The 26,314-nt window shown below is 37.0% G+C and overlaps 1 protein-coding gene across 3 annotated transcripts in view; it reads right to left on the bottom strand.

Annotated features, from left to right (window-relative positions):
- Window positions 1–9,081: 9,081 nt before the first annotated feature.
- The window catches only part of TNFRSF19 (TNF receptor superfamily member 19), a 54,864-nt gene continuing 37,631 nt past the window's right edge, over window positions 9,082–26,314 (bottom strand). For all 3 annotated transcript variants that reach the window (XM_054271901.1, XM_054271902.1, XM_054271903.1), the window contains 5 exons: window positions 16,401–16,565; window positions 15,016–15,141; window positions 14,110–14,212; window positions 11,671–12,071; window positions 9,082–9,222 (listed from right to left, as the gene is read on the bottom strand). In XM_054271901.1, coding sequence (XP_054127876.1) covers window positions 11,678–12,071; window positions 14,110–14,212; window positions 15,016–15,141; window positions 16,401–16,565 — 788 coding nt within the window. In that variant the 3' untranslated portion in view covers window positions 9,082–9,222; window positions 11,671–11,677. The remainder of the gene's footprint in view (window positions 9,223–11,670; window positions 12,072–14,109; window positions 14,213–15,015; window positions 15,142–16,400; window positions 16,566–26,314) is intronic.

Genomic DNA, 26,314 nt, shown 5'->3' with positions numbered 1-26,314 from the left:
TTCACTTTTTCTTAATTAAAGCAAAAGAGGAGCAAAAAAATCCCAACCCAGAAGACCACTGGAAGAGCTTACACATGGCAGTGGCACCATTTTCAGATAGTCCAGTATCTGGGCTTCCACACACCACAAACTGATGGATTAATTGCAGACATAAGTATTCTTCAGCTGCTGGAGCAGTGCTAAGAAAAAGGCTCACTCATTGACCCAGTTTGCAGTTTCCCACTCCATCACCCAATAAAGAGTTTGAGACAAGCAGGCCAAGTGAAAATGCTCCTTTGTGGCCACATGTCACAGCACAGCAGGACACTGCAATGGTGTACATATTTTCTGTGTAAAAGCCACTCACCCACTGGAAGACTTTGAGCAAACACTCAACAAAACACTTTGCAAAAGCCAAGGGAGGGGCAGATGCCATGATAACCCAGGATTGCTCCTGCTGCAGGGACAGACAGAGGAGCTGCTGTGAGCCATGGCCACGGCATCGCGTCTGCCTGCGCTGGGGGCAGGTGAGGAGCTGCAGAGGGACTGGAACAGCCAGAGCCCAGCCCTGATCAGCAGCTGAAGGGGCTCTTGGAAGCCCTGTTTTAGGGCCCTGTAGTTTTCTTTCCTGTAGAAGTGTAAAGATTGTAACAGCATAATAGAAAAATATATAATTCTATTGTTTACACTGGACCTGTTCAGCTTCAGTAGCTGGGGAGGGTGAAGAATGAGGGTGTGAGGTGGGAGTGGAGTGCTGCCAGCAAGCCTGCAGGCAGGGGGTGTTTCCCTGCCCAGGCATCCCCTCCCAGTGTCTGTGAGGACTCTTGCCTGGTTTGGCCAAAATTAGATTCTTTCTTCCACTTCTTCCATCTGGCTGTTCTTAAGTTTTTGAAGTGTTTTAAAACATTATTGTTAAAATAATTTCTGTTTAATTGAGTATAACCAAATAACTTATAACCATTATAACTGTGGGCTGATTTATAATTAGCAGTTCTAAGTAGGAGACCAATTTAACTGTGTCCTCCTTTCTGCTGTAACTTCTTTGCTCTTTGGTGCTGTTTTCCACCAGCCTAAGAGCACAGGAGGAAATGCCCTGCTATGTCTCAGCTAACAGGTCAGCCCAACCTGCTTTGACTCACCCATTTAGGAAATTGAGTCGAATACCAGGTGTGCAAAGTAGATCTGATATGAAGGATTATTTGTTTTGCTGCAGTATTTTGTGGTAAGATTATCTCAGGGAAGAGAAAGTGAATGTTCCGCACCAAAAAAAGAGGACAGCTTTGTGTTTCCAGTCAGTTTAAACCACTACACTTTCCTACTGACCTGTCTAATCTTTTCCACAGATAATTATTTTGCAGCACCTGAGGGTGAGTCCTGTTATCAGCAATTTTTACATACTGTCATGGATAGCTCTGTCTCCTGCTGTGACCAGCTCTTGTCCCTAGTTTTCATGGAGGGTTCTTGCAGAAAAATCCCAATCAGGGCATGTACTCAAAAAAAATTTCTCCATTTTAAGCACTTTACTTTTTCTTCCATTTCAGAAGCAGCTGTCCACAGAGAAGAATCCAACCAAATAAATCCCTGGGTAGGTTGCCTTTGAATTGAGCTCTCTGCCTTTCTAAAAGCAAGCTTTACCTTGTGCATGTGGTACATCTTCCAAAATAATGAATTTAAACCCCCAGTTCTGTTTTCCAGTGTCGAGGGGAGATCAGACCGGGCAGTTGAGGAGAATGGGAAATGCAGACCTGGAGGAAAGCAGGCAAACAAGTACCTGACAATTGCAGCGGTGATAAATAAGGCAGACGGGTAGGAGGGAGCCATAAAACAGGAGGAGAGGGGATAAGAAAGAGAGACATTCCTTTCCTGAGTGGAAAGAGTCTTCACTGTGTTACTATTTCTGACACGGGGCAGGGGATGGGGAGGACAAATCCTCCTGTGTCAAGAAAAAGGGGTAAATGCAGCATGTCTTCTTCACAAAATGGATATTTTATGAAGACTAAGAAGATAAAATGCTTGGTATGCTTGAGGGGCAGGGTAATTCTAGAGAATAGAAGAGTTTTCTTTCCTACTTGTTTTCCCATGCAGCCCAGAGTTATTTAGCTGAGCTTTTAATACACAAGTGGGAATTTTGCTGAATGATTCTCCAGTACAACTTTTATGCAATTTTTTCTCCTGTTTCTTTCCCCTCCGCCCCTTTTTGTTTTCTTTTGTTTGAACTACCCATAGGCAATGGTTCAATAGCAGACTTTTAAAGAATGGGTTGTTGGTGTGGGTTGAGGTTGATCTGGTCAAAGATGTGGGTATTTTTGTATTTTTTCCTGGCCTGGTTACCGGGCCAGAGGACAGAGCAGCAGTAAGAGAAGCAGTAGCTGATTCCAGGGCCATTAGGATTCTGGGTGGCATTAGGTTTGCCTTTCTTTTTTTTTTTTCCCATGAGAAAATGTAATGCAAGTTAAGCAGAATCTGAATACAGTCTTTTTATTGTTTTGTCCAAAACCTGAGGCAATTAGGAAAAGAACAGAGATTGTCAGGCATTTAAACCCTCCAGCTCTCACAGCATGGAGTGTGACAAGGCTGAACTGGAAGCCAACTTCTCTTCCCTAAGATCAGGTAAGAACCACAGGGGTATCCTCAGAGGAGCTGCAGCAGCTGTAGACCTTGGACTGGATGAAAAGCAAACATCAGAAAGCAGATCCAAGGAAGCCTTGAGTCCAAAACTTTTAGTTGTTTTAGGTTCACCCCCTCAGCTAACAGATGATAATAATTGCTTTTTACTAACCTCTCTCAGCTGCTGCACTAACAACACTGATATATCTGCAGAAGGTGCAATATTGCATCTTTGGGGATTTTTGGGCTTTTACAGCTTATGTCTGCACCCCTAGACTTGCAGAGGGAAACCAGCTGCAAGAGGCTGCCCTGTGCTGGAAATGCCAGCAGTGCTCCCTGTTCTCCCCTGCCTCCTGAGGCTGCTCCTGCTGCCCCCACTGCCCAGAGTCCCCTCGCTGCAGAAAGGCAACTAAAACGTTTCTTCTCTAGGAAAAGAAAGCATCTGGCCAAAAATGCCACAAGCCCTCCTCAGTGACACTCTGTGTATTAGGAAACATCATCTGGCACTCAGGTATTTTTCAGGAATCGCTTCTACAGCACTTGCCAACACCTTGAGTCAACTCCAGCCGCTGTCTGTTTGTTGTTGAAAGCCACAGGAGATGTAATTTATGGCATTCTTCAGCTCTTCCCTGAAGATCCCACAGCTTCTTCCATTGTATTAATGAGAAGGCTGAACCCACAGGGCTTGCTTCTATTAACCCATCAATACAACAGGCATTTTATCACCTAAAGGATTTAGAGTCTCTTCTGCCTGAGTCCATCTGTTCGGCCAGTTAAAAAACTGTGCATGAAGATAACTTTGAGGTAGTTCTTGCCCATGAAAAATTGATTGGTCCTTCTTGAGTAAGCAACAGATCCTCCAAGGTTTAAAGTATATTTAAAGGTATATTTAAATTGAGGATTTCATTACACTGAGAGTTTAACATGGAGAGTAGCTGCACAAACCTTCCCAGAGAAAGCTTCCTCATGTAAATTTTCATAGCATTTTGTCAAAGTGTGTAATTTTTTTCAGTCGAGGATTTTTGTCTTTTTGTAGTCCCAAAATATCAAAAAAGTCTGATGAATTTTGACAAAATGCAAATGTTATTTGCTGGAATATTATGGGTTATTAATTGCTGAACATCCTTAGGGAAAAGGTTTAATAAAGCTGAAACTCTGATAAAGGGACAAAATTAGTGTTGTATCTAACAGCATAAACCAAGAAGAGGTAGAAGGTTGGTCAAAAACTTTCTTTTTTCTCTTGCAACAGAGAGACAACAAATGGCCCAGCTGATACTTGCTGCTGAATTTCTTCAGGGTAAACTCAGCTACCAGGTGGTGCTGGAATCAAGATCAAAATGAAAAAAGCACATTTGCAAGGTATGGACAAAACTGGCATGGTAAATGCTGTTACTCTGCTGATTCCAGATCTGCCTCATTTTGCTTTGGGCTGCTGCAGAGTTTATGGGTGTTTAGCTGAGCATGAAATTAGAGAAGTAAGGTGGCTGTAGACTAGTGCTTTACTTTGGCTTTTAAAATATGTTTTGCAATGTAATGGCCCCTTTTCGCTCTTTTTCTTTTTGGTGCACTAAAAGCTAGATATCCTTTTCTCATTCTAGTTTTAATGACAAATAACCTCTGCTGCTGCAATTTTGTTCAATATTGGTCTGTAGTACACCCATTGTGTGCAACTTTTTCCCCCTAAGGCTCCCATATTGGCCTGTGAAATGTCTACTGTGCTTGGATGCCTGGGCTGAAAGGCATTTTAAAAAACTGAAACACAACACACAACCTTTAGTATTTTTTTAAAATGTTCTCAGTTCATTTTGTAATCTCTGCCACATGCAGAATAAGTGCTTGCATGGTGGATGTACAGGCCTCCCCTGAATTGGTCCACAGTGTTCTGTAATTTCCTGAAATTTAAGGATTTAGTAATAAAATTAGTAACTGACCTGGACAATGCTCTGCCTCAGGTCATGTGCAAGGTGACAAGTTCATTATTTGGTACACATTCTGTATTTATATTTGTTTATTGTTATGTTCCAATTAACTGTGTGATAGAGGTCTGGAGCAAATCAAAATGATCTCTGGAATTCCAATAGTTTAATATTTTTTCTAAGCTGTAAATCGGTGCTCTCCCTTAAACTGTTGGTTACAACCAGATTTTGATATATTAGCTGCCATACTTAAGGGAATTTTTGCATGCTAAAAAACATGTGAATTAGCCATCCATAAACTGAGACTGAAACCTGGGCAAAAGAAATGGAAAACTCCACAAAGACTGAGGCTCAGGGAAAGCACTTTCTAAAAGCTGCTTTCTCTTTTTGTCTGCTTTTCCACCAATGCTTTAGAAAAATGTCATTTATAACCTTTTAAGCAAGCCAAATCTCCTTTTGTCAGATCAACCAAAAGGAAAAAAAAATCCAACTGTGATAAGGATTTAGAAAATCAAATGATGGGAAAACCCCCTCAGTCCTCCTCGGCTGACCCTGCTGTTGAAGTTGTGGCACTGTGTAGAAGCCTCAGTGTGCCCCCAGTCTGCCACCCTCTCTGTCAGCTGGCTATTAGAAAACATTTCCTCTAATCCCATCATTCAGTGCTGGTGTGGAGAGCAGCAGGCTCCCCAGCAAATCCCCCCACGATGATTTTTATCCTATTGAAAGCACCACCTTATCGGACATAATCGAAATGGCTCATGTGCTGCTATGGGAAGAGCAAGTGGGTTTTACCATCACTCAGGCCAAAACTAAATATGGATTAAATTGCACCCTGCCAGCACAAAGTGTGCATTGTGTGGCTCTGCCTGCAGTGCCCAGCCTCAGCTTGCTCCATGCCTGATAAAACACTGCACCCTCCTTCAATCCTCCTTTTCTAAAAGGGCAAAACAAAGCAGCAGTGTCTGTGCTGGAATGTGCTGCAGGTAGTGATCTAAACCTCCATCACCAAAGACAGTGAGAGGATTAATTTAATGCATGGAGGTTGTTGCTTGGAGGGACTTCATAGGAATGCAAACCAAAGGCCCTCAAAGAGCCCACAACAAAGGGAAAAGCCATGTGATCTCAAACTCCTGGTAGGATGGGGAGGACTGGATTAAGGGCTTGGTCTACCTTGTAGAAAAGGCAGGAAATACTGTTGTATTGAATAGGAATGCAAGCAGGGAAAAGATTTTGGGGTGGGTGGCTTTTTTTCTAGACCTTCTGAAAATCTTGGATGGGAAATTGCAGCCTGGTTAATGACATTTATATAGTAACTGGTGTGAGCAAACGTCTGTGCAAATTTTGTGGTTATGTATGTCATGTGTTCTGAATTGTGCTTTGTTTCCAGATAGAGTAAATATCTGTTTTTCAATTCCTGTTTATTGATTATATTTTTAAAAATTTTTGTCAGGGGCACTCCAGCAGTGCTGAGAGTCATGAAGATCCCTGTGTTGGCACAAGGTGACCTCCTAAACACGCCACGTGCTGCTGTGCAGACTTGCAGATCTCCAGGTGAACTCCAAGGACACTCAGGTGGGCTGGGCATGTGGCAGTCAGAGCAGAAAACAAATAGAAAGCTGCTCAGGAGTGCAGCACATGGACACAGGGGTATGAGGAGTCTTTGCTATTCTGGGCAGGGGATCCCCAGTTAAGCTCTGAATTATGTACTTCAAAGAATGTACAAATAACAGCATTACACTGAAAAGAATCAATGTGGAATTTGCTCAACTAACCCAGAGACAGGGACAGAGCAGCTTTTGAGTCTCCCCCCAAATTTCCCCCCAAAAATCACTCCAGACAAGCACCCTGGCTTTATGTTATCTGCAATCCCTATCTGGATTCAGCTTCCAGTCACCACTTACGGCTTTATCATAAGGACCAATTTTACGCAATTATCAAATTACTCTTTCTCCTCAGTCTTCTACTATTGTCAGTCAGACTGTGCCATTCCTTTCTTATTAATTTAAATTGGGGCCATGACTCCAATCCTGCTCCAAAAATACAGCTCCTCTCATTATTTGCTTATCTGTCTTGTCTGAAACAACCTAGTGGTGTGGAGCACCAGGTTCTCTTTTCTAAGACATTGTAAAGAAAGCAATTTGACTTTTTCCCCTCACCTCTTTTCCCTCTCCCTTTCTTGAGAAGCAGAATTTTTAAACAATTTTGAAGCACTACGATTTTAAGCATTGATATTAATTTTCTGCTTCTTCAGGATCCTCCTGCTTGAAGAATGATGTTACTGCTAAACTGCAAACATCTCAAGACAAAGACGCACCAAATTCTACCATAACCTTAATGTAATTACCCCTTTGTGAAATTCTAAAAGAATTAGAAGAATTCATCACTAAATTTGTATAGAAAGCTATTATTAATCTGAGGTCAACAAACCAAGACTGGTTCACATAACATTTTATTCACAAGTAGAAAAAGTATTACAAAACAATTTATACAAGGTTTTAATTTACATTTGTTAAAGGAGTATTTAAAACAGCACTGTAAGTCCCTAGACATGACATGTGGGCAGTCTAAATGCAGTGATAGTGGATGTTTTCTATTGGCATGTACAACATTGCTTGCCACAGGCAATATACAAAAGACCAATTTGGTTAAATTAAGGAAAAAAGTATATACAAAATATACACATGTATCTAAAAAACACTCTCTTAATTTTTTACTCCCAATTTGCTCTCAAGCTTTCATTCATTAAAAAAAAAAAAAAAAAAAAAAAAAAGAGTATCTTTTTCTAGGGTTGCTGGATAAAACAATTATACAAATTTTAAATTCCAATGGGAAAACACACTGTGGCAGATGCTGGCAAAATTTTTGAACATTGCTTTTTCAAGAACTGTTATTAGTGAAAAGTTAAGTCTCTGTATGTTCTGGAAATATTTTGCCATATACTGAAATGCACATTGGATTTTTTTCTATTTACAAAGTATATACAAAGAAGCACACATCTCTTCATGCACATGTAGTGAAAAATAATGTTTTGTAACTTCTTAAACGTATGAAAGTATACAAAGAAATTATTGAAAACTACTCATATATAAATATATACGTGAAAGTATTTATCTGAGTAATTGTACTGTAGAACTGCTTATTATTCCATCAGTGACCAAAAGGTGGTATCTACTACTTCAAACACCAAACCCAACAACAGCCAGAAAATCACTTGGGTAACTTGTTCACATTGGTTTGAATTTGGGAAGTATTAGTCATGGCTTTTGCACTAAGGAATAATCTCAGTGGTGAAGAGCTGGAGCATCTCTCTGCCATGGCTGCCTGTACTGTTTTTAGATATTTTTGTGCAGGTCCAACCTTCCTCTGTGTGCTTCAAAGCAGAAGTCTTTTTCCATAATGGATTCTGAATGCTGTCTCAACATTTCCATTGCCACACAAACCACGTGTGGAAAGATGAGTAATATTTATTGCCAATTTGTTGGCATCTGTTTTGCTGATTGCTTTGCTTTAGTCAAGGCACATTGGGTACTTTAAGGAATAATTGCTAGAGTTCATCACAGACAAGTGTGAACCTGTTGAGTGTCATGAATCAGTGGAGGTTAATGACATTATCCACAGAAGCAAAAACTATTTTAGGGTTGAAAATGTCTGAAAAAAATGATATTAAGGGATGTGATAAAGCAAACCACTTTGCTTTTTATGCTTCTTATGTTTTGTGGGCAAAATTTGAATTTGATGCAGTACTACAGTGAGAAGGACAGAGGGTCTTGAATGAAAGTGACTTCTAAATGAGTGAATGAGTTCACCACAGAGATTGACCCTTAGAAATAATGCACAAATAAAAAAATCTTTGTAACAGTCTCACTGTATAAATACTTTCATGGCACACCTGCTATAGTCTGACATTTTGATCTGACAGTTGATTACAATTATTTCGACATTCAAAATTATATGCTATAACAAGAAATGCTGTATTCCAATACTGAGACTACTAATTAAACACAATGTCCTTATCTATATGTCTGACCTTCATTAAACTAAATCTAATTTAAAGCTAATCTCCTGCTACACTTAACAGAACAATGCCACCTCCCGAAAATGTAATAATTGGATGGAGGGGACTTCAACCACACATACTGTAACATGCTAATTCTCTAACTCCCCAAACTAGCTTATTGACTATAGCGTGATACATAATAAAAGCTTCAGTTTATTAATAGGTGATCCTTTTATAAACAGAAATGGATTTATTTTTACAAATTTTATGTCCTTCAATAGCAGGAATACTATTTAAAATAAGAACCAGCAGAAAAAAAATCCTAAAGCATGCACAAATCTGCAGGCAGAGTAACTGGCACCATATTGTCCCACATCTTCTGACACCTGTAGCCATATCTGAGACCCCCCCTAAACACTGAAGTATTTTTATTTCTTGCTTTATTTACATATACTATTAAGCTTACTCCATTAGACCTTTTGAGACTCTGAGGAAATAGAAATAGATTGGAAAGGTCATAAATCCACTTTCAGGGTCCTCACAGGATGCTCCTTGAAGTTTAACTTCACAGCTGTTACAGCTCAGACGGTGTGAAATGATGCCATTTTTTTCCAGCTGGGTTGGAAACCATGCAACACTGAAGACCTGACTATGTTTGATGAGACTCAGCAGGGGAGTGTAAGGGAAGCATTCAGCTTTAGTGCTGAGAAACAGCTCCAGTCCCTAAAACAAAGTGAAAGAAGAGTGGTTACATAAACCCATAAGAAACCTGTATGCACTTCTGTGTTTGACTAAACACTAAAAGAGCAGAGGTACACTTACTGCTTGCTGTAAAATTCACCTAAACCTGAAGATTAAACCTGTATTAAAACCCACATTAAAAAGCTTAGAATTTTGTGATTTTGTGTACATATATAAGATATGCAATATTCTGAGTTTGTGGTATTATTTTGAAATATAATAATAAAACATTGACCTATGAAAGACTGTAATACATCCTCAGGCAGTACAAAGACCATCCTTGCCTCAAAATATTTCAAAAAGACATGAAAGAAAAAGAGCAGATGGGAAAAAATGCTATAGACTGAGATGAACTAATTGTCTTGGAGTTGTACAACTGGCCAGTGTTCATCCTAAAAGTACATCTCAAGTAAGCCTAGTCCTGGTCTTGTCCTGTGAACACTACTGAAATTTCTCTGCCAAAAATGCACACATAATGATGCACTGTAGAGTCTGAATGGGGAGAAATTAAAAAAATTCATCAGTAGGGTCTATTATAGGAAAAAGAATGAAGAAAAAATTAACCCTCCTGAAGACTTTGATTATTCAAAAGGATACACAAATCTCAGTAGTAATAGAGGACAGCAGAAAACTATCAAAGCATACAGGATTTTGAGATGCTAGAAAAGCTGTCTCCATACACATAGAAATCAGTAAGAAAATTTACAGTTCATACACCGTAACAAGTATAGTGAAATAAAAGCTAATTTTTGTAATCATATTTTGAAATCCTGTGGTTCTTTTGATCTAAGAAAATTCTTAAATAATATTAATTGCATACCTCTGAAGTTGATGCATGGTTTGGTGGGAAAACACCCACAAATTTCTGATTTTTAAAATCTTGTTAATATGGAAATGTATTCCCTTAAAACATCAGGAACTGCTAGGAACTAGCAGTGCTGAGATCTGAGGTTGTATCCATGTCACTGTCCCCTCCTACACACAGCTACAAGAGTACAACTGTCACCAAACAATATTGGGCACACACCAAAATAAAACAGTCAGTGCTGCTATCTGGCACTGGGGCAGGCAGTGCCCAGCATTGTTACAGACAAAACTTTACACTGTAAATAATACATTGAGAGGAAGATGTGCCACCTGGATAAGGCTGATGTTGTCAGTGACACAGCAGATTTTTAGGTTACAAGTTCCACTGAAGTCAATGGCAAAGCCATTCTAGATTTAGCAGTTCCCTTCCCTTTTCTCCTCTTGACAATGTCACCTAAACAATTAAGGAGTTACAAAGAAACTACTGCACTTATATGCTTTCAGAATATGTGTGGTTCTTGCTAAATACTAATTACTTTCTACTTCAAATTTAGGAATAACACAAAAGTATTAGTGCAAATCAAATGGAAGAGGATCAAAGGAATGCAGTTTTACTTCTGTAGATGGCCCAAAATGCTGGTAATTACAGATAGCATAATTTTCTTAATTAAATTTGCTGCATTATTAATATTAGTGGCAACTTCTTGTGTTCCTGCCTCTGAGTTCATGCACAGGAGACTTTCTCCTTTTCAGCCACAACCTCCATAGGCCTGGAGTAACACCACCACTTGCCATCAGAACACAGGCCATAATTTGGGATTATGTTTTATTTTTGTGTATGCCCAATATAAATTTCACAGATTAGTTACTTGAGGCCCCAGATTACTTCCAAAAGTAGAAAATTCTATTTTAAAAGTACAGAGCACAGGTAATATTAAAAAAGATATAAGGATGAAGCAGCAGCAATGTGACTTTTTGCAACAGTTCCGTTGTTACACAGCTGAGACAATTGTTTATCACCTCTTTGCATTTTGACCTCAGATCTGCATTTTTTCTGAGCTTTTATACATAAAATTGCAATTTATGGACTAACTTACATTTTATCTGATGACATGGGAATATAAATGGCATTATAAGGCATTTGAGATTCCCTTGTGTTTCTAATGCTACTGCAGCAACTCCACAGAAAGGCTTTGTAAATATTTTTAAATGAACACTTGTATGTCTTTTATGCTTTGTTTGCAATAAGCAAAGCCAATTCCTCAGTTCTCACTCATAAACAAAGGCTAGCCTCACACGATGGTTTGGTCACAAGGCTATTAAACTGAATTTTTCTCTTAAAATTTAATGAAAAAAGTCCTTGATAAAAGCTGACTGATGTACAGACTTACCCCTGTATTCTGAATAATATTTCAACAGTTTGCGTAATTACACCTTTCAAATTTAGTTAATGATTTAAAAATGTGAAACTGCTGGATCTCTTGTAGAGGTTTAATTTATTTCAGCAATAGCTAGGTGTAACCTATGGAGAAATATAACCCTAGAACTTCTATAATTCTATATTTATCTAGCTCTACATGCCTGGAGCACTTATTCTCATTCCTTTGTAGTTATGTTTTTTACCTCTTTATCAGTCCGTAGAGTCATTTGTTGTTCCATTACACTTTGTCTTTGGCTGGCTTTCAGCAGTCACCGAGTTCTGAAGTGATGAAACTTCTGTGCATGTTCTATGTTCGGAGATTTCAAAGGACTTTGCAACATTTCCATCAAGAGACTTAGCTGAAAGAAGTACTTCACTTGGTTCCTGGTTATTATCCAATTCAACAGCGGCTGCATTTTCAGTCTCAGGGCTGCAGGATTTTACAGATCCTCCAGCCAGTTCTGAATATGATTCACAGATAGAAATGCTGTCACAACAAGCTGAGTTTTGCATAAGAGGCCAAGCATCTGGAATGTCTCCACAGGCAGAGTGTGAAAGAGAACCAAGGAAAGCAGGAATCATTTCTCCAACAGAATCAGCAGCTCTGCAGAAGGATAAAAGGCACATGACTTACAAACCATTCCAGAAAATATTATCAGTATTTTAATTACTGATCATTTGTAATAGGTATTTCAAGAAGGTTTAACAGGGTTATATTAATACTCTAAAGACAAGCTGTACAAAGTAATTCTATGGAGAAGGAATACAGTCTGTTCCTTGGCAGGAAATGACAAAAGCTCTGGTGACCAATACTCTGGAGGATGAATCCAGGATTCCACAAAACATGAACTACAGTTGGAGCTGTTTAGGGTCAGAAATATGACAAAAAATAATATAGTAGTGTTCAGGTATAAACACTGTCACAAAGAAGAACTTTTTTTTCTCAGTGCATGGATAGGGGAGTATTAAGACAAGATGTAACAGGCTTAAAATGCAGCAACAAAGATGGTTGGGCAGAGTCTAGAATCTTCAACACTGAGGGGGTTTGGTTGGTTTGGTTTTTTAATTGCCCTAATTGTAGACAGACAAATATCTAATGGAAGTAAAAGAAGTAAAGTTGCTTCAGACTGGGAGAATGGAATAGGCAACAAGGCTTCTTGAAACTGTATTTGCTTTAAACCTGAAAACGTATACACTTTAGATTTTTCAGTTTGTTCTGTCTAGCCTTCAAAATGTGAAAAGTTTTTCTTCTATTCTCTTTTACATGTAAAGGACATAATGTTAAAGAAGAGCAAGCATTATTTTCTTTTTATGGAAAATGGAAGAAAGTATAAGTGGAAACTCAGTATTATCTACCTCAAGCGTATTTAAAGTGCATGATAATAGTGACATGTGCCAAACACTGTTGAAAATCCAGTAGTGTTTTTCACTATATATATACACCAAAAAAAGTATTAACAAAGCCAGGAAGTTACAACAATGTTTTATTTCCAAAAACTGTTTGCAGATTTTTAAAAATGCAAGGGCTATGTTAAGTCTGATATGCAGTATGACAAAACTCGTCCCCTATTAACACACCTAGAACAGTTTTTAAATAGCTTTACTCATTTCCAAAACATGACACTTTAATAGCTTTGATACACACACAAAGCATTTTCAGAGATGAGGCCAAAAGTCAGGACATTGCACCACAATTGAAGGAAATACATTATTCTGGCAAAGGAAATTGGCACAATCTCCATTTCTACTGGAAGGAACCACAGGATCTTTGATGTCCACATAGCATGGATATTACAGTTATTTTTAAAGCCTTAACCAAAAGATTCCTCAAAAAGTACACAACTCTCAATTTGTCAGCTTTGGTGGTATACAAGGATGACTCAAGCTTGTTGGTATTTAAACAAGTTGTTATAGAGAACTTAGATATTTGTACTTATGTCGCTAAGTCACCTTGCACAAACAATACTTATGAAGAAGCCGCCTCTACATTTTTAGTAACATGTGGCCATAAGAACAAAACAGCTGAAGACCAATTTAAACCTTGTATGGAAAATCATTCTAGCTAAAAGAAATAAATACATCCTGTATTAAAATCTGTAACCAGGAAACTCTGAAGGACACCATAAATTTTATGTATTTAGCTCATGGCTCTGCTGTAAAAATAACTACTACTATACTTATACTCAGCTGATTGGGAGAAAATAAAAGCTAAAACCTGCTAGAAATTCAGAAATAATAGATACTTCAAATCTTGCAGTCCTAAAGAGTTCCTTAAAAATAATCTTCATGCCACTTGTGAACTGTACCTCAATCCCTGCAGATTTATGAGTTTATGCAGCAACTTGCCAACCATTCGCAGAAGAGGGGGTGGCTAAAGCCTATAAGGTGCCACAGACTAGAAGGAACATTATCTGCTTGTGAGAGAAGCCACTTCTTCAGAGAAACCATAGATCAAGTCAGCATTTATTAAGTAATACTTAATTTTTTCACCATAAACCTATTCTTGCACAACATGGGATGATATGGGTACAGCTCATCAAAATCCCTCATTCCACTTCAAGCAGCTGTTGTCTCTGTATAAATATTAATTTGACTGCATAAAAATACTCCATGTTTAATACATATTTGTAAAACTAAGTTACCTTTCATTGAGTGTGGTCTGTGAGTGGAAAGCACAACTGTGACTGCTGTGCTCCATGCTACAGGTTTCATCACAGCACAGTGAGGGAATCAAGTGAACTGGTCCTGAGGAATGAAAATTAATTTTAATAGTGTTAAAACTCTGTATAAACTTAGTCTCCGATCTTTTTCAAACCTGAGTATTAGTTTGCCAGTTACATTATAATACATGAATTGAGGAAATTCAGCAAGAGATTTCTTTCTGCAAAAACATTTAAAAAATATCTTTATTCCTTTAGAATTGAAATATCTATAAAAGCCAAGTCCTTCCTCTAGTAGTAACATAGAAGCCAGTCATGAGTACCTATTTTTTAAATTAATTTTCTTCTTCTCAGTTGAATATACATAAGTGGAAGCCTTCTGAGTAAAGCTATCAGGACGATATTTAATCTTGTGCTTTTGTGTTAAATTATGTATTTCTTAATTATTCTTATTATTTCTTATTGTCTTATTATTTCTTCTTCTTCTTATTTCCTAATGTCATAACTGCATCTGTTCTGATAAGACTTCACAAAATGACAAGGATTTGAACTGTCCACGTTGTTGTCCACGTTTAGCATTCATACCACATTCTTAGATACTCTCTGGTAAATCCTTCACACTAATTTAAGTCTCAAAGCCATATGCAGTGCTATTTTTATCAGGAATAAATGAGATAGACATTTTAATTTTTTTCAAGTGAAGTCACTGAAATGAATACAGGAAGAAACAAAAAAAAAAAAACCCAAATAGCTACTTAAAAATCTTTTCTGCTTATTAAGAAATTAGCCTAGGACAAAGGTTAGTTTGACAGTGTTAGCTCTGCAGTTGAATTGCCACAACTCAAGTGTTAGATAAAATAAAGTCACCTTTCAGCAGACATAACATACCACATGTCTGTGATGCACTTCTTTGGCACTGGCAGCATGTTCTGTGGTCATATTCACTTAGCCGTGGTCTATCAAAACATGATAATTCAGAGCCATTGTAGTGAATGTCTTGTGATCTCAGAGACCCTTTGAACAAAGTGAATAAAAGTCCATGTCAGTAAGTGTTACCCTTTTTCCTGCTCAGAGTCCTCTATCTTTACAAAATGTGTAATGTCATGCTATAAAGTATGTCCATACATTTTCCAGCTGAAAGACCCACAGTGACCATGTGGCTTCCAATAATGTAAACCACAGATTTTGCAACAAAGCCTAGAACAGCTGGTTCAACTGCAGCCTCTTCTAGGAAGACATCTGCTCTCATTTGGATGATTTGAGAGTATATCTTATTCACTGTTACATTTCTGCAGTGTTTAATGATTCTCAGTGATTCCCATCTGAAATTTTCCAGAGTCAGCTTTCAGCCACTGGGATTTTGTATATATTATCTTAAAGAGCTTTATATTAACAGCAGACTACCTTTAATCTCTGTAATTGTAGGCCAAGGCAAACAGGTTACTGCACTTCACTAAATGATGTCTGAGTTCACTGTGTCAGAATTTCTCAAAACTCATGGGTAAAGCAAATTCTAGGTTAGGAATAATTCTTACACTGCCTGTGAAAACCTCTGTACATTTCTGCTTGTGCTGAGAGCAGCAGCAACATCAACTTAACCAAGATAGTATCCTTGTTTGGCATCCAGGTTTCATTAGATGCTATAAACATATTTTAATAAAAGTTTTATAAAAGTATAAATGGGAACTAGAGTGCTTTTCACTTTTTTCTTTCCTAATTTAAATTAAGAGGCAGAAAAATATTTCTTATAAACAAATTACATAGATGAGCTGTTAGGGATTTAAAAGAAATTTACAGATCTGTCTCAGGCATTTAATTCATCTTGAATATGCTCATAAAACCAAAACTGTTAAGGACAAATCTCTCATCTACACTGGCCACATTCATTATCTTGATGACCTAATCTGTGTTTCACAATAGCATTTGATGCACAGATCTTCCAAACTGGTATTTCCACATTGACATTGCAACTCTGTAATGTCCCGTCTTGGATATGAATAGTCCAAATGTATCTGTGCAGCCTCTAGCAGAGTATGGCATGGGGCTGATGTAATTGGAGTACTTCTGGGCATTTACACAGCATTTTCTCAGTAGCAGCTGCAACTTTCGAGTTGGCAAACTTGGATGGAGTCCTGGGCTCTGCTGTATTGACCATCTCAATCTAAACTTGTTTAAATGATGTAGACATTTCATTTCGTTACCTACAGAGGGATCTGCCAAACTAATACCACTCCATAAGTATTACCAAGAAAGGGTAAAAACTGGAAACTCACAGCTTGGTTTCTTCTCCATGAACTGCCTCTTGCAATAGATAACACAAAGGATGAGAAGAGCCAAGAGCACTGTTGCAAGTGCACTGCAGATAACAGCTGCCAGAGCAGTGTCTCGAGGGCTGGAAGCAGTTGAAGGGATCTTCACAAGATTTACCTTGGTAGTACCTGAAATATAAGTAAATAATGATTAAACCAAACTGCAGACATTTCCAGAATATAGTCATGTAAATGAAAGTCTGGGAAACAGAAGAAATTTCTGGCATAGAAAAAAAGAGAATGTTTTTCAAAAAAAGAAAATTTATTTCTATGTGCAACATTAGTTGCACATGTAGATAGATATGATCATCAGCACCTTCAGTATGAAAAGGAGTCTTAGAAAAAATATATTACAAAATGGGCCATAATGAGTGGAGATGCACACCAACACATTCAGAATGTCCATGAGAATGGGAATCAGATCTTCACTATGCAAACAAGGATATTTGAATGTTTAATGCCACATGAATTTAATATGGAGAACATTTCCTAGGGCAGAGCTGAGAGAGTGATCCACTAGAGGGAGGCACAAATACATGAACTTCCCTTAATAAGGAAACTTTCTGGGCACTGAGACACCCACAGAAGTTCAAATTTCATCAAAATTATCATCCTACTTTGTTGCATATGTCATGACACCATGGTCATTTCCAAGATCAAACCCAAGATCTCAACTCTGCAAACTCTTTTTCTTCAGTGATTTTTTTTAATACTAGATAATACCTCTAGTCAACATTCAACAGATTAACTTTATACCCAAATTAGTGAAGACTTAAGTAATGTTTCCAGCTACAAATGTTTCCACCTTTAGGTGGAAGGTGAAAAATATTTTTAAAGGATCAAAACTTTAACTACAACTGTTGAAACTGTCTTTTGTATTTTAATATTAAATTATTTTTTAAACAATCTATGAATTTTGACAGCCCATCTATTTCAATCTACTGTGAAGTCTTCCTAAATTCAATAAGAAAAAAAGGAATAAAACATAAAGAACTTCTATGACAGCAAAATTTTAAGAAACCACAAACCATATTTTACTAACTTTCAAAAATAAATTACCATGCCTATTTACCCCAGAAGATATTTGGTAAAAAACCTAGAGACTATAATATCCTAAGAAATGGTCCATGCAGTCATAAGTTTAAATTGTGAGATAAACGTCTGCCAGAGTATATTAAAACCTCTAATCAAATTATACATAAATACAATTGTTCAATATCATTACTGCAATTTCATGATGGCAGGAAAGAACTTCCTAGCTTAGCTAGTGCAATCAGTGGAACTGTATTACTAAGGAATAATTTTCTGGAATAGTTATGGTATTTCCTCTACACACATCAAACATGGGTACCAAAGTGATACTTTATTGCTTTGTTATATAGGGATTGACAAAACCTAGGCATTTTGAAAAATTGACTTAATTCTATGACTTTAAAGCACTTAATGCCAAAGGAAAACACTATTCTATGAAATAAAGAATCCAGAAAATTAAAGAAATAACCCAACAAATGAATTAAATAAAAACAGTTTCTGCAGCTTATAGTATCATGTAGTTGCTAGTAAATAGGGTAATATAAAAAAGTGGAGAGATCAGATCATGGCCATTATACAGAAGAAAGTTAGTTTAGTTGCTTATTTCCTGATTTCAGCATGAAGATAAACAAGTATCACTGCATTTTCATCTGCTTAAATATTTTCATTTACCTTCAATTTGTACTATTATGTTCCACTGTCACATCAAAATCTGAAGAGTAAATTCACAGCAGATCATTTTTACACGCTTTCAACTTGCCTAATTTCACACAGTGAAGCAACTGGGGAAAAAACAACAGAGAGCCACAAAAATGACTGAGGAACTGAAGAGTCTCTCTCTTATGATCAGTTTGAGAGAGCTGGGATGGCTCAAGGTCAAGAAGGCTCAGGGGAACCTCCTCAGTTTGTATAAATCCTTGGAGGGAGCATGCAGACAGGACAGAGCCATGCTCCATTCTCAGTCAGAGCTAAGTGCTGTGGCCTCTTTTCCAAATCTCCAATATTACTTTTATAGAAAATGCAATAAGTGTCATAATAATTTGTCATTACTTGAATGCTCTTGGCAGGAGCACCTCAATCTTCCACAGAAAAAACTTTTCACTCAGTTTCTAGGATTCTTGCAGCTGTAGTTTACAGTTTATAGTTTAAGCTGACTGAAAAAATTTCTGCATGAAGTTCCAGGATTTTTGTGAGAAGCAGTAAATATATGTAAAATCCTGTCTATATAGCTAGGTGTGCTGGTTTTGGTGTGAAGATCAGACTGTGCTTTGGTATCAGGTTTTCAGTTTTAGTTAACTGCCTGATCTAGTCTTTAGAAGGTTAAAGACAGACTGGAAAAGTATTTAAAAACAAGACAATAAAAAAAGTGATCTGAACATCTTCAAATATTTTTCATATCAATACATCTATTTGTATTAATGTTCATAAGAGCACTAAACATTTCTTAGCAATTAGGCCTTCATAATTTGCAGAAAAAAGAATTATCAATTTTGAAGGGCAAAAAAGAAAAAGAGCACAGGAGATGAAGCTTCTGTGTTCTTGTCTCTGTTCATTTGCTTACAAAATACATCTATTTTCAAGTATGGTTACATATTACATATTCTAGGAAAATATAAATTATATATTTCTTTAACGTCCACCAGCAATATTCAAACTGGAAATGCAGTGATTTCATTTTAAATAGGGATAGCAAAACTGAATTTTTTTTAGCCATCTAGCTATTTAAGATAATTTTGTTCATTTTTTTTCACTTGAGAAAGCAATTTTCTATTCCTGAGAATGTCTACCACTCATCTTCACCTTCAAAGAACTTTTTGCAATAGCTACTCTGAGCAGTCCATTGTAGTCTAGCTCTAATTATAATGATAGTGATCTTCCCTGCAGAGACCAACATTTCAAAAGTGGATTGCTATTGTAGAAGTGGCCCGTTGGGCATTGCTGAACTCTGCTTTCAGTGTTACTCAGACATGTATGCATTTTCATAAATTCTTTCTTTTCACAGACTTAATGGTCCCACTTCAGTAAAGCAAGGAGTTGCATATTAAATTTAAACTTGAACTTACTTACATCTATTAGATGATTACATGATTCAATTTAAATATTCAATTAAACACTTTGTGAACTGGATGGGATACATTCAGAAAGGAGGGAGGAGGTGCACACGGTTTTCTGATTGTGGAAAGCATGTGCATATTATCTGTATTTTATTTAAGAAGTTGATTTCCTTTTTTAAGTCTTAGTTCTCGCATATTCTGAAAATGTGCTAATGTTGAAGGAGAATTGCCCAAAATATCAAACTGTCTGCTGCATAATTTTGAGCAGTTAGCCTAAATACGCATTCTTCCCTTAATTAATCAATATTACATTATAATGGCGGTATATGCAAAGGTGTGGTCCTTAAAATAAGTAAAGTTTCTGTTAATCCAAGGCAGTTAAACAGCAGTAACTCAGCTAATATGGAACATATGAATCCCAGCTGTATCACTAAAATCTCTGCCAATAAACAGAATAGCTGAATTTTCGCCCTATTATACCAAACAACAAGAGACAGGGAAAAATATAAAAAGACTTCCTTTGTCACTGATTTCATGTTTTCTCCATTTTTACTTATTTATTTTTTCAGAACCGTAATTAATTACAGTTGCCACTGGAATCAGCAAGCCTAAAAGAAAGCTTTTTGTCCTAGATCAACCATGTGAAAACAGAACTTGCAATGCTGTGTGTTTCTTCCATGGATACAGGAAACATATAGTTTCCTATAAACTAGTAAAGCTGAGGAGGAATAAATGTGGAATATTATGTTTGGGTTTCTTTCTTAATGTGTCCAGTCAATGCTAACCTAAAGACAGTTTACTCAAAATAACAAAGCTAATCTTTCACTTAAAAAGCAGTAAAATGGTAGCATTGTACAGAGTGCCATCTGTTACTATCAGAATTGGAAGTAAGATGCAAAGCTTAAAATGCTGTTAATTCCTGGAATATGGGTATTCCTGGTTGACAGGGGAACGGAATATTTGCCTATTACAAAAGCTGTTTTCCCATTACCTTTATGTTGAATGGTCCAACTCAGTTGTATCAACCTTAATTTGACAAGAATTAAGGGCTCAGACATACCCTCAAGTTACGTAATTTAACAAGTTACTGCTTGTCAGCTGCACTGCAGTGGCTATCTGTGTGTGTGCCCTTGATCCACAGAAAAGGCAAGGCAGCATAAAGCAATGTGGCTCACTTTGAAATTCCTCCATTTTGAAAAAAAAAAAAAAGTTTATATTCATTTAAAAGTAAGAAGGCAATATGCTTACCTAGCCCCAAACAAGCAGAAGGATGTTTTATATATCCTTATATATTATATAGACAATTCAGACACTACATGTACAAGATCTGTATACATAGATTAAATATGTATGTTTTATGTACTACTGAGCATCAACATAAATGGAAAGCAAATTTCCCCAAAAATATCTTTGAGTCTTTACAAAGCAGCAGATTCCCTCCCTTCTCCTGGTCTTTCAAGTAGGAGGTAAGAAACTTTATTAAATTACTGTTGGAGACTGTGGTAAACAGTGGGGACAGTGTCTCCCAACATCTGTAAAAAGACAGCCTTTTGCGTGCATGGCCTACACCCAAAGTTCATCATGTCAAACCACATTTTTCAAATGTGCTCCAAGTGCTGACTAGAATTTTTTTCTTTTTGTTAATTTTATTTTGCTGGTTTTGTTACTTTTTAATAAATGTACCAAAAAGCCCTGGGGGAGAAAATGACTATTCAAGTATTTATCCATTGTTTGGAAATCCTGAGAAATATGCTTATAAATTAAAATCTTTGAAATTTGATTTATTCATTTCCAAGACCATTTCTCTTGCACTGTGTATTTTCACAAACTCCAGCTGCTGACAGGCTTTTATGTTTAAAATAGTAGAACAATTGCACTGTGTATGTGAATTTAAAATATATATTAACTCCACAGTACTGGATATACACTACAATGTCTGTAAGGCATAGTCAACCTCTGCTACACATTTTTCTTTTAGCAATTCAGAGATGTGAAATCTTGGTATTACCATGGTGATCTAAATTGAGCCACTGTAGGGGCACAAAAGTAACATTGTTTCATACACAAAACTTCCAACTTCAAGAATTGTCTAGCATGTGAATATAAAAGTCCATGAGAGTAACAGCTCAGACCACTGCTACCCTCAAATAACAAAAACCCAAGAGTAAGAAAAAAAAATCAGAGGAAGTGGGAGGAAATCTCTGTCACCACTGAACTACACATTCTACCCCCCAACATAAGAGGCTGTTAATAAGAAAAGACAGATCCCTCCTGCATAAACTGGAAACACCCAGCATGATCTGATGGCACCAAGTCTGTGTTGCTGTTAATGACTGTGGTGGTGTCAGCAATTTCCTTTTTGACTTTTGCTTCTAGAAGCCAACTTTACATTGCTGACAGTTGAGGGTGGGCAACACCTATTTTCTTGAAAATGCAACTTCTTTTTTTGGTGTTTTCATATGTTTATGTCCCATAAAACCTATGTCAGAACATATGAGATTGCTTGATAAAGCAGAAAAATCTATTTTCTTACATCATCTCTAACTTGGAAATTTAAACACATTCTTTGCCAGATATGTTCTGTGAAACAGAACATGCTATTTTAGGCTTTGTATTTTTTCTTGTTCAAATCTAACTCTAGAATTTATCCACCTCACATAGGCTATGAAAGGTGTTTCATCTTTTCAACAGAAAATGAAAGCAGGAAGTATTTTTTGTATTTTTGCACTCTGTATTCTGTATGTGCAGTCTTATTTAATCTTTAGGACTATCCAGTTAGAGAATAAAATATCCCTGTGCAGAATTTGAGTCAATTCGGTCTGTTTATGACAGTTTCTGCTCTATTCAGTCTCTGTACACACACTGTTGTTCTCAGTCCCAAAACACTTCCACAAGACATGGCCCATATAAACAGAGGAGTTTGCATTGCTGAAAAGCAAATCATGTTCATGAGGGCAACTACTGCCATCACCCTTTTGCTAAGGGAGGAGAGGGGAGCCATGAACCCTCAGAATCTACCTGCATATTCACCAGTTAAATGACAATGGCACGCATGTAAACAGAAGAGTCAGCACATCTGAAGGCTGTCTCCTTAGCCCATAGAGAATAACCCACTTTCATTAATCAAAACTGTAACAGAACATTGTGAATCCCATGCATACAGGTTACAGATCTGTTCCAAAAGGTTCAAACAAGCTCTTAAAGCTGCTGGGTGATGAGGTTGGATTGGTGCATAGATTGGTTTTCAGTAGGTTGAAATATGAGAGAGTGCAAAGCTCTGTCCTGGGTCCATGGGTAGTCCAGGGCTGGTAGAGCAGCTAAGCCTTCCCCCAGTCAGGGAACATACATGGTCTTCCATACACACCTATGTATTTATTTGTCCAAATCCCAGTGAAGCAAGAAATTATATGTAAATCAGTCATAAAAGAGTTTTTGTCCCTCACTGATTCAACAAGAAGTAATTTCTAACACTTCACTTTCTATCCCAAAAACTTCCCTCCTTATCCTAGTTCAGCTGTGGTAACACCCAGGGAGTAAAGCTAAAAATTTCATAATGATTGCAAGACGGTGCCCTAAGTTTGTTGACACAAATGTCCATAAACATCACTATGCAATAAGTATTGCATATGTCTATGCAATACATTTTCAAGAACTATGGCTTTTGTCCTTGCTTAAAAAAGTCTTTGTAAAGGTAACAATACTCAGCTGTGCCACTTCACAGAGCAAGCTGCTCTGTCATCACAATAGCAGAGTATACTGTGTTATAATTAATTCATAAAGTTTCTAAAACTTTAGAAAATAGTGATTATATATTCAAAAACAAATATATCAGTAAGTGATACATTAAGAAAAACTACTCTATTTGAATATCAAATTAGGTGCAGGAATAATTTCCTTATTATGGTCAAAAAGCAGCTTCTTGAATTGGCCAAATAACTTATCTAGTCCAGACATCTAGATGTTCCAGCAGCTACCAGAAAATTCAATAAGGTTTTAGTAACTTTACGTTGTTGCCTCTTGGCCTAAAATTAAAATCTGAAATAACTGGGAAAGGAAAACAAAATCTGGATAGTTAGAAACAACTTCACTCTTCCAACTCTCTGTAATGTACTAACATTTTTTGCTACCAAATATGAAAAATATAAATGTCAAGGAAATTCTCTGAAGTATTAGAAATCCCATGCAGAAAGAGCCTAGTTATTAGATATGAATAATAAAAAATCAGTTCTCAAAGAGATCTGGAAATACATAAGTATGTGCATGTGTGTTCAACACTGGACTATTTATTACATTAAAATTTTAAAAGCTTATTTCCAAATTGAGAGAATATATGAGAAATAAAAAAAAGAAGACCCACAACTTTCAGACTGCAGATAATTCAGGGTAACCTAAAAGTCAATACACATAAAATATTGATGCCCTTGTATTTTGGTATCCATTTTGAAAAGTGGCAAAGGGACAAGGCTTAACTTAAGCTGTAAAATCTGTAATTTTAAAATACAAATCTATCTGGGAAGCTAAAAGCCTGTATTAGGTCACATACTTCCTATACCATGTGAGAAAAGGTTAAATACAGAATAGAATCTGAAATATCTGTCACATGAGTAACACAGTTCCTTATGTCACCATGCTCAGCCTATAGACACAGAAACCTGGAGAAGGATAATGTACTTTGCTCCTCCCATAAATTACTTAGAGGCAGAGAGGAGTCTCCACTTCTCTTAAAACTCTATGGAGAACAAAAATCTATGACCTTATTTTGAAATTAAATTAAGAGACAAATCACATGTATGGCTTATAATGCCTTTCAGATGCAGCTCTTGAAAGAAGAGGTAATGATGGCGTTTCTGCCTTCTGAGAAAGCTTAAGAGCTCTTTGCCAAGACATATCAAATGAAGCCTCTTCTACCACCTTCATGGAGATTGTTTTAGCCACTAGGCTAGAAGCTGAGCTGGGTAAAAGCTTATTTCTCCTCCCCAGCTGAATTTGTCCAGTTGTACAGCTTTGGCAGAAGGAGTAAGGGCCCCTCTTTGCACAGCCGACAGTCATGTGATATGCAGACCGGAACAAAATTAAATAAACTAGACTTAGGCTTGCTCAGCAATTACATTTTTCCTGCTTACAATTATGTTTAAATACCACTAAGTTACCTTAAATTCTCCACACAAGGCACATGTTGGGGAGAGAAATAAGGGAAAACTAGGAAAACAAAAAGTATGCTTATGCACTAGGGAAAACAAAATTGAGACATGTAATTGAGACAGTTTCATAATACACTCCACTGAGCTGAATTACAATTCTGAATTAAGGTTAAGAGTTGCATAACCAATGCTACTAGTATTTTTAAAGTTTTTAACTTTGCAATCCCAAGATCTTTTAAAACCACTTTTTTGGGAGGAGTAAGTAACACAAAATACATGGGATTAAATATAAATTTTCAAAATTTTCTAATACAGAGGATAACACCTTTAGAAGTTGGGCATGCACCTGCAGCTTGTTCTATTAGTGCAGAAATCATAAATGCTGTAATTTACTGCAAAGAAATTACCTAAATGCATCAGTGTGCATGCACATGCAAACTGCATTACAAATGAAAAAGCTGTAGCTTTGACATCAGAAATAACAATAGCTTATGAAAAGCAGCTATTAATTCACCACTTAGAGCTGTGGGAATCAGAAAGTCAAGTTACACAGAACAAAAGGCTGCTATATACCAGATCCTTGCTTTATTACATTACTTAATCTGAAACATCACACCTCCCCTCTTTAACAGAAGTCAGTAGGAATTAGCCATACAATACAGAAGACATTCTGAAAGGTTATCTTTGAAAAATCAAGCTTTAAAAATGAGATTCATCTGACCAAAGCAAAGATCTGCTTTGGAGGGAATCACCTGAACTTTCTCTACAGGGGATGAGGAGGGCTGGGGGGGGTGTGTGGGTAGGAGAAATTAGGGTGTAATTAGTCTGATTTGTTTTAAACACCACACTTGAACTCTCCATATAGAGAGAACCTCAGATCACAGCTCATAGATGTAGCCATTACACATATTCACAGTCAAGAAGGTGGCATCCTATCCTGGTTTTGTCAAGAAACAATGAAGGGTTTTGAGGGCCTTTGACTTCCTCTGTTTCAGTTTGCTAACATATGTTAAACATTTTACGCCACTTCCATTGAAAGGATAAAAGTCAGTCACAACAGCAAAATCTGTAACAACTTCTTTATAGTGGCAGAACCCCAGAAAAGTCCAGCAATATTTAATACCTCACATTCTGCATGGAATATAAAATAGCATGTAGCAAATAAAGTGAGACTTACAGAATTCCAGGTTTTGCCTATCCTGTGCTTTACAAACAAAGACTCAGTGGGAAATAATATGCAACAATGTAAATACAACCTGTATTAGAGTAACTATATATGAGGGAATCTCATGGTTGCAAGCCTCAGTTCTGGCATATTCTAACTTTAGCAAGTTCTCTTAGAATATGGGCTTTGGTTTGTAAGAGACATTTTATCAAAAAGTAAGAAAAATAATTTTCTAAATTTTTGTGTTTTTACTTATATAGCAGGAGTAAAAAAAAAAATCTACACTATGAAAAGTCATTTTCCTCCTCAAAATTAATTAAAAAGAAAAAAGAGTAAGATAAGGTTTTAGGGAATCAGGCACAATCATTCAATGTTGAATTGCAGTTTTTCATCTCACCAGATATTGGCAACTTGGTGAAATTCACAACTGTAGAAGTCTGAAGACAAAGCCAGAGCTACACACCTTAGGGTCTCTTTCTAAAATAA

This window comes from Melozone crissalis, unplaced genomic scaffold (genome assembly GCF_028551555.1).
Source record: "Melozone crissalis strain CALT ecotype California unplaced genomic scaffold, PUWL_Pcris_2 ptg000013l_1, whole genome shotgun sequence".
NCBI lineage: Eukaryota > Metazoa > Chordata > Aves > Passeriformes > Passerellidae > Melozone > Melozone crissalis.
This window is presented reverse-complemented; position numbering and strand designations above follow the sequence as displayed.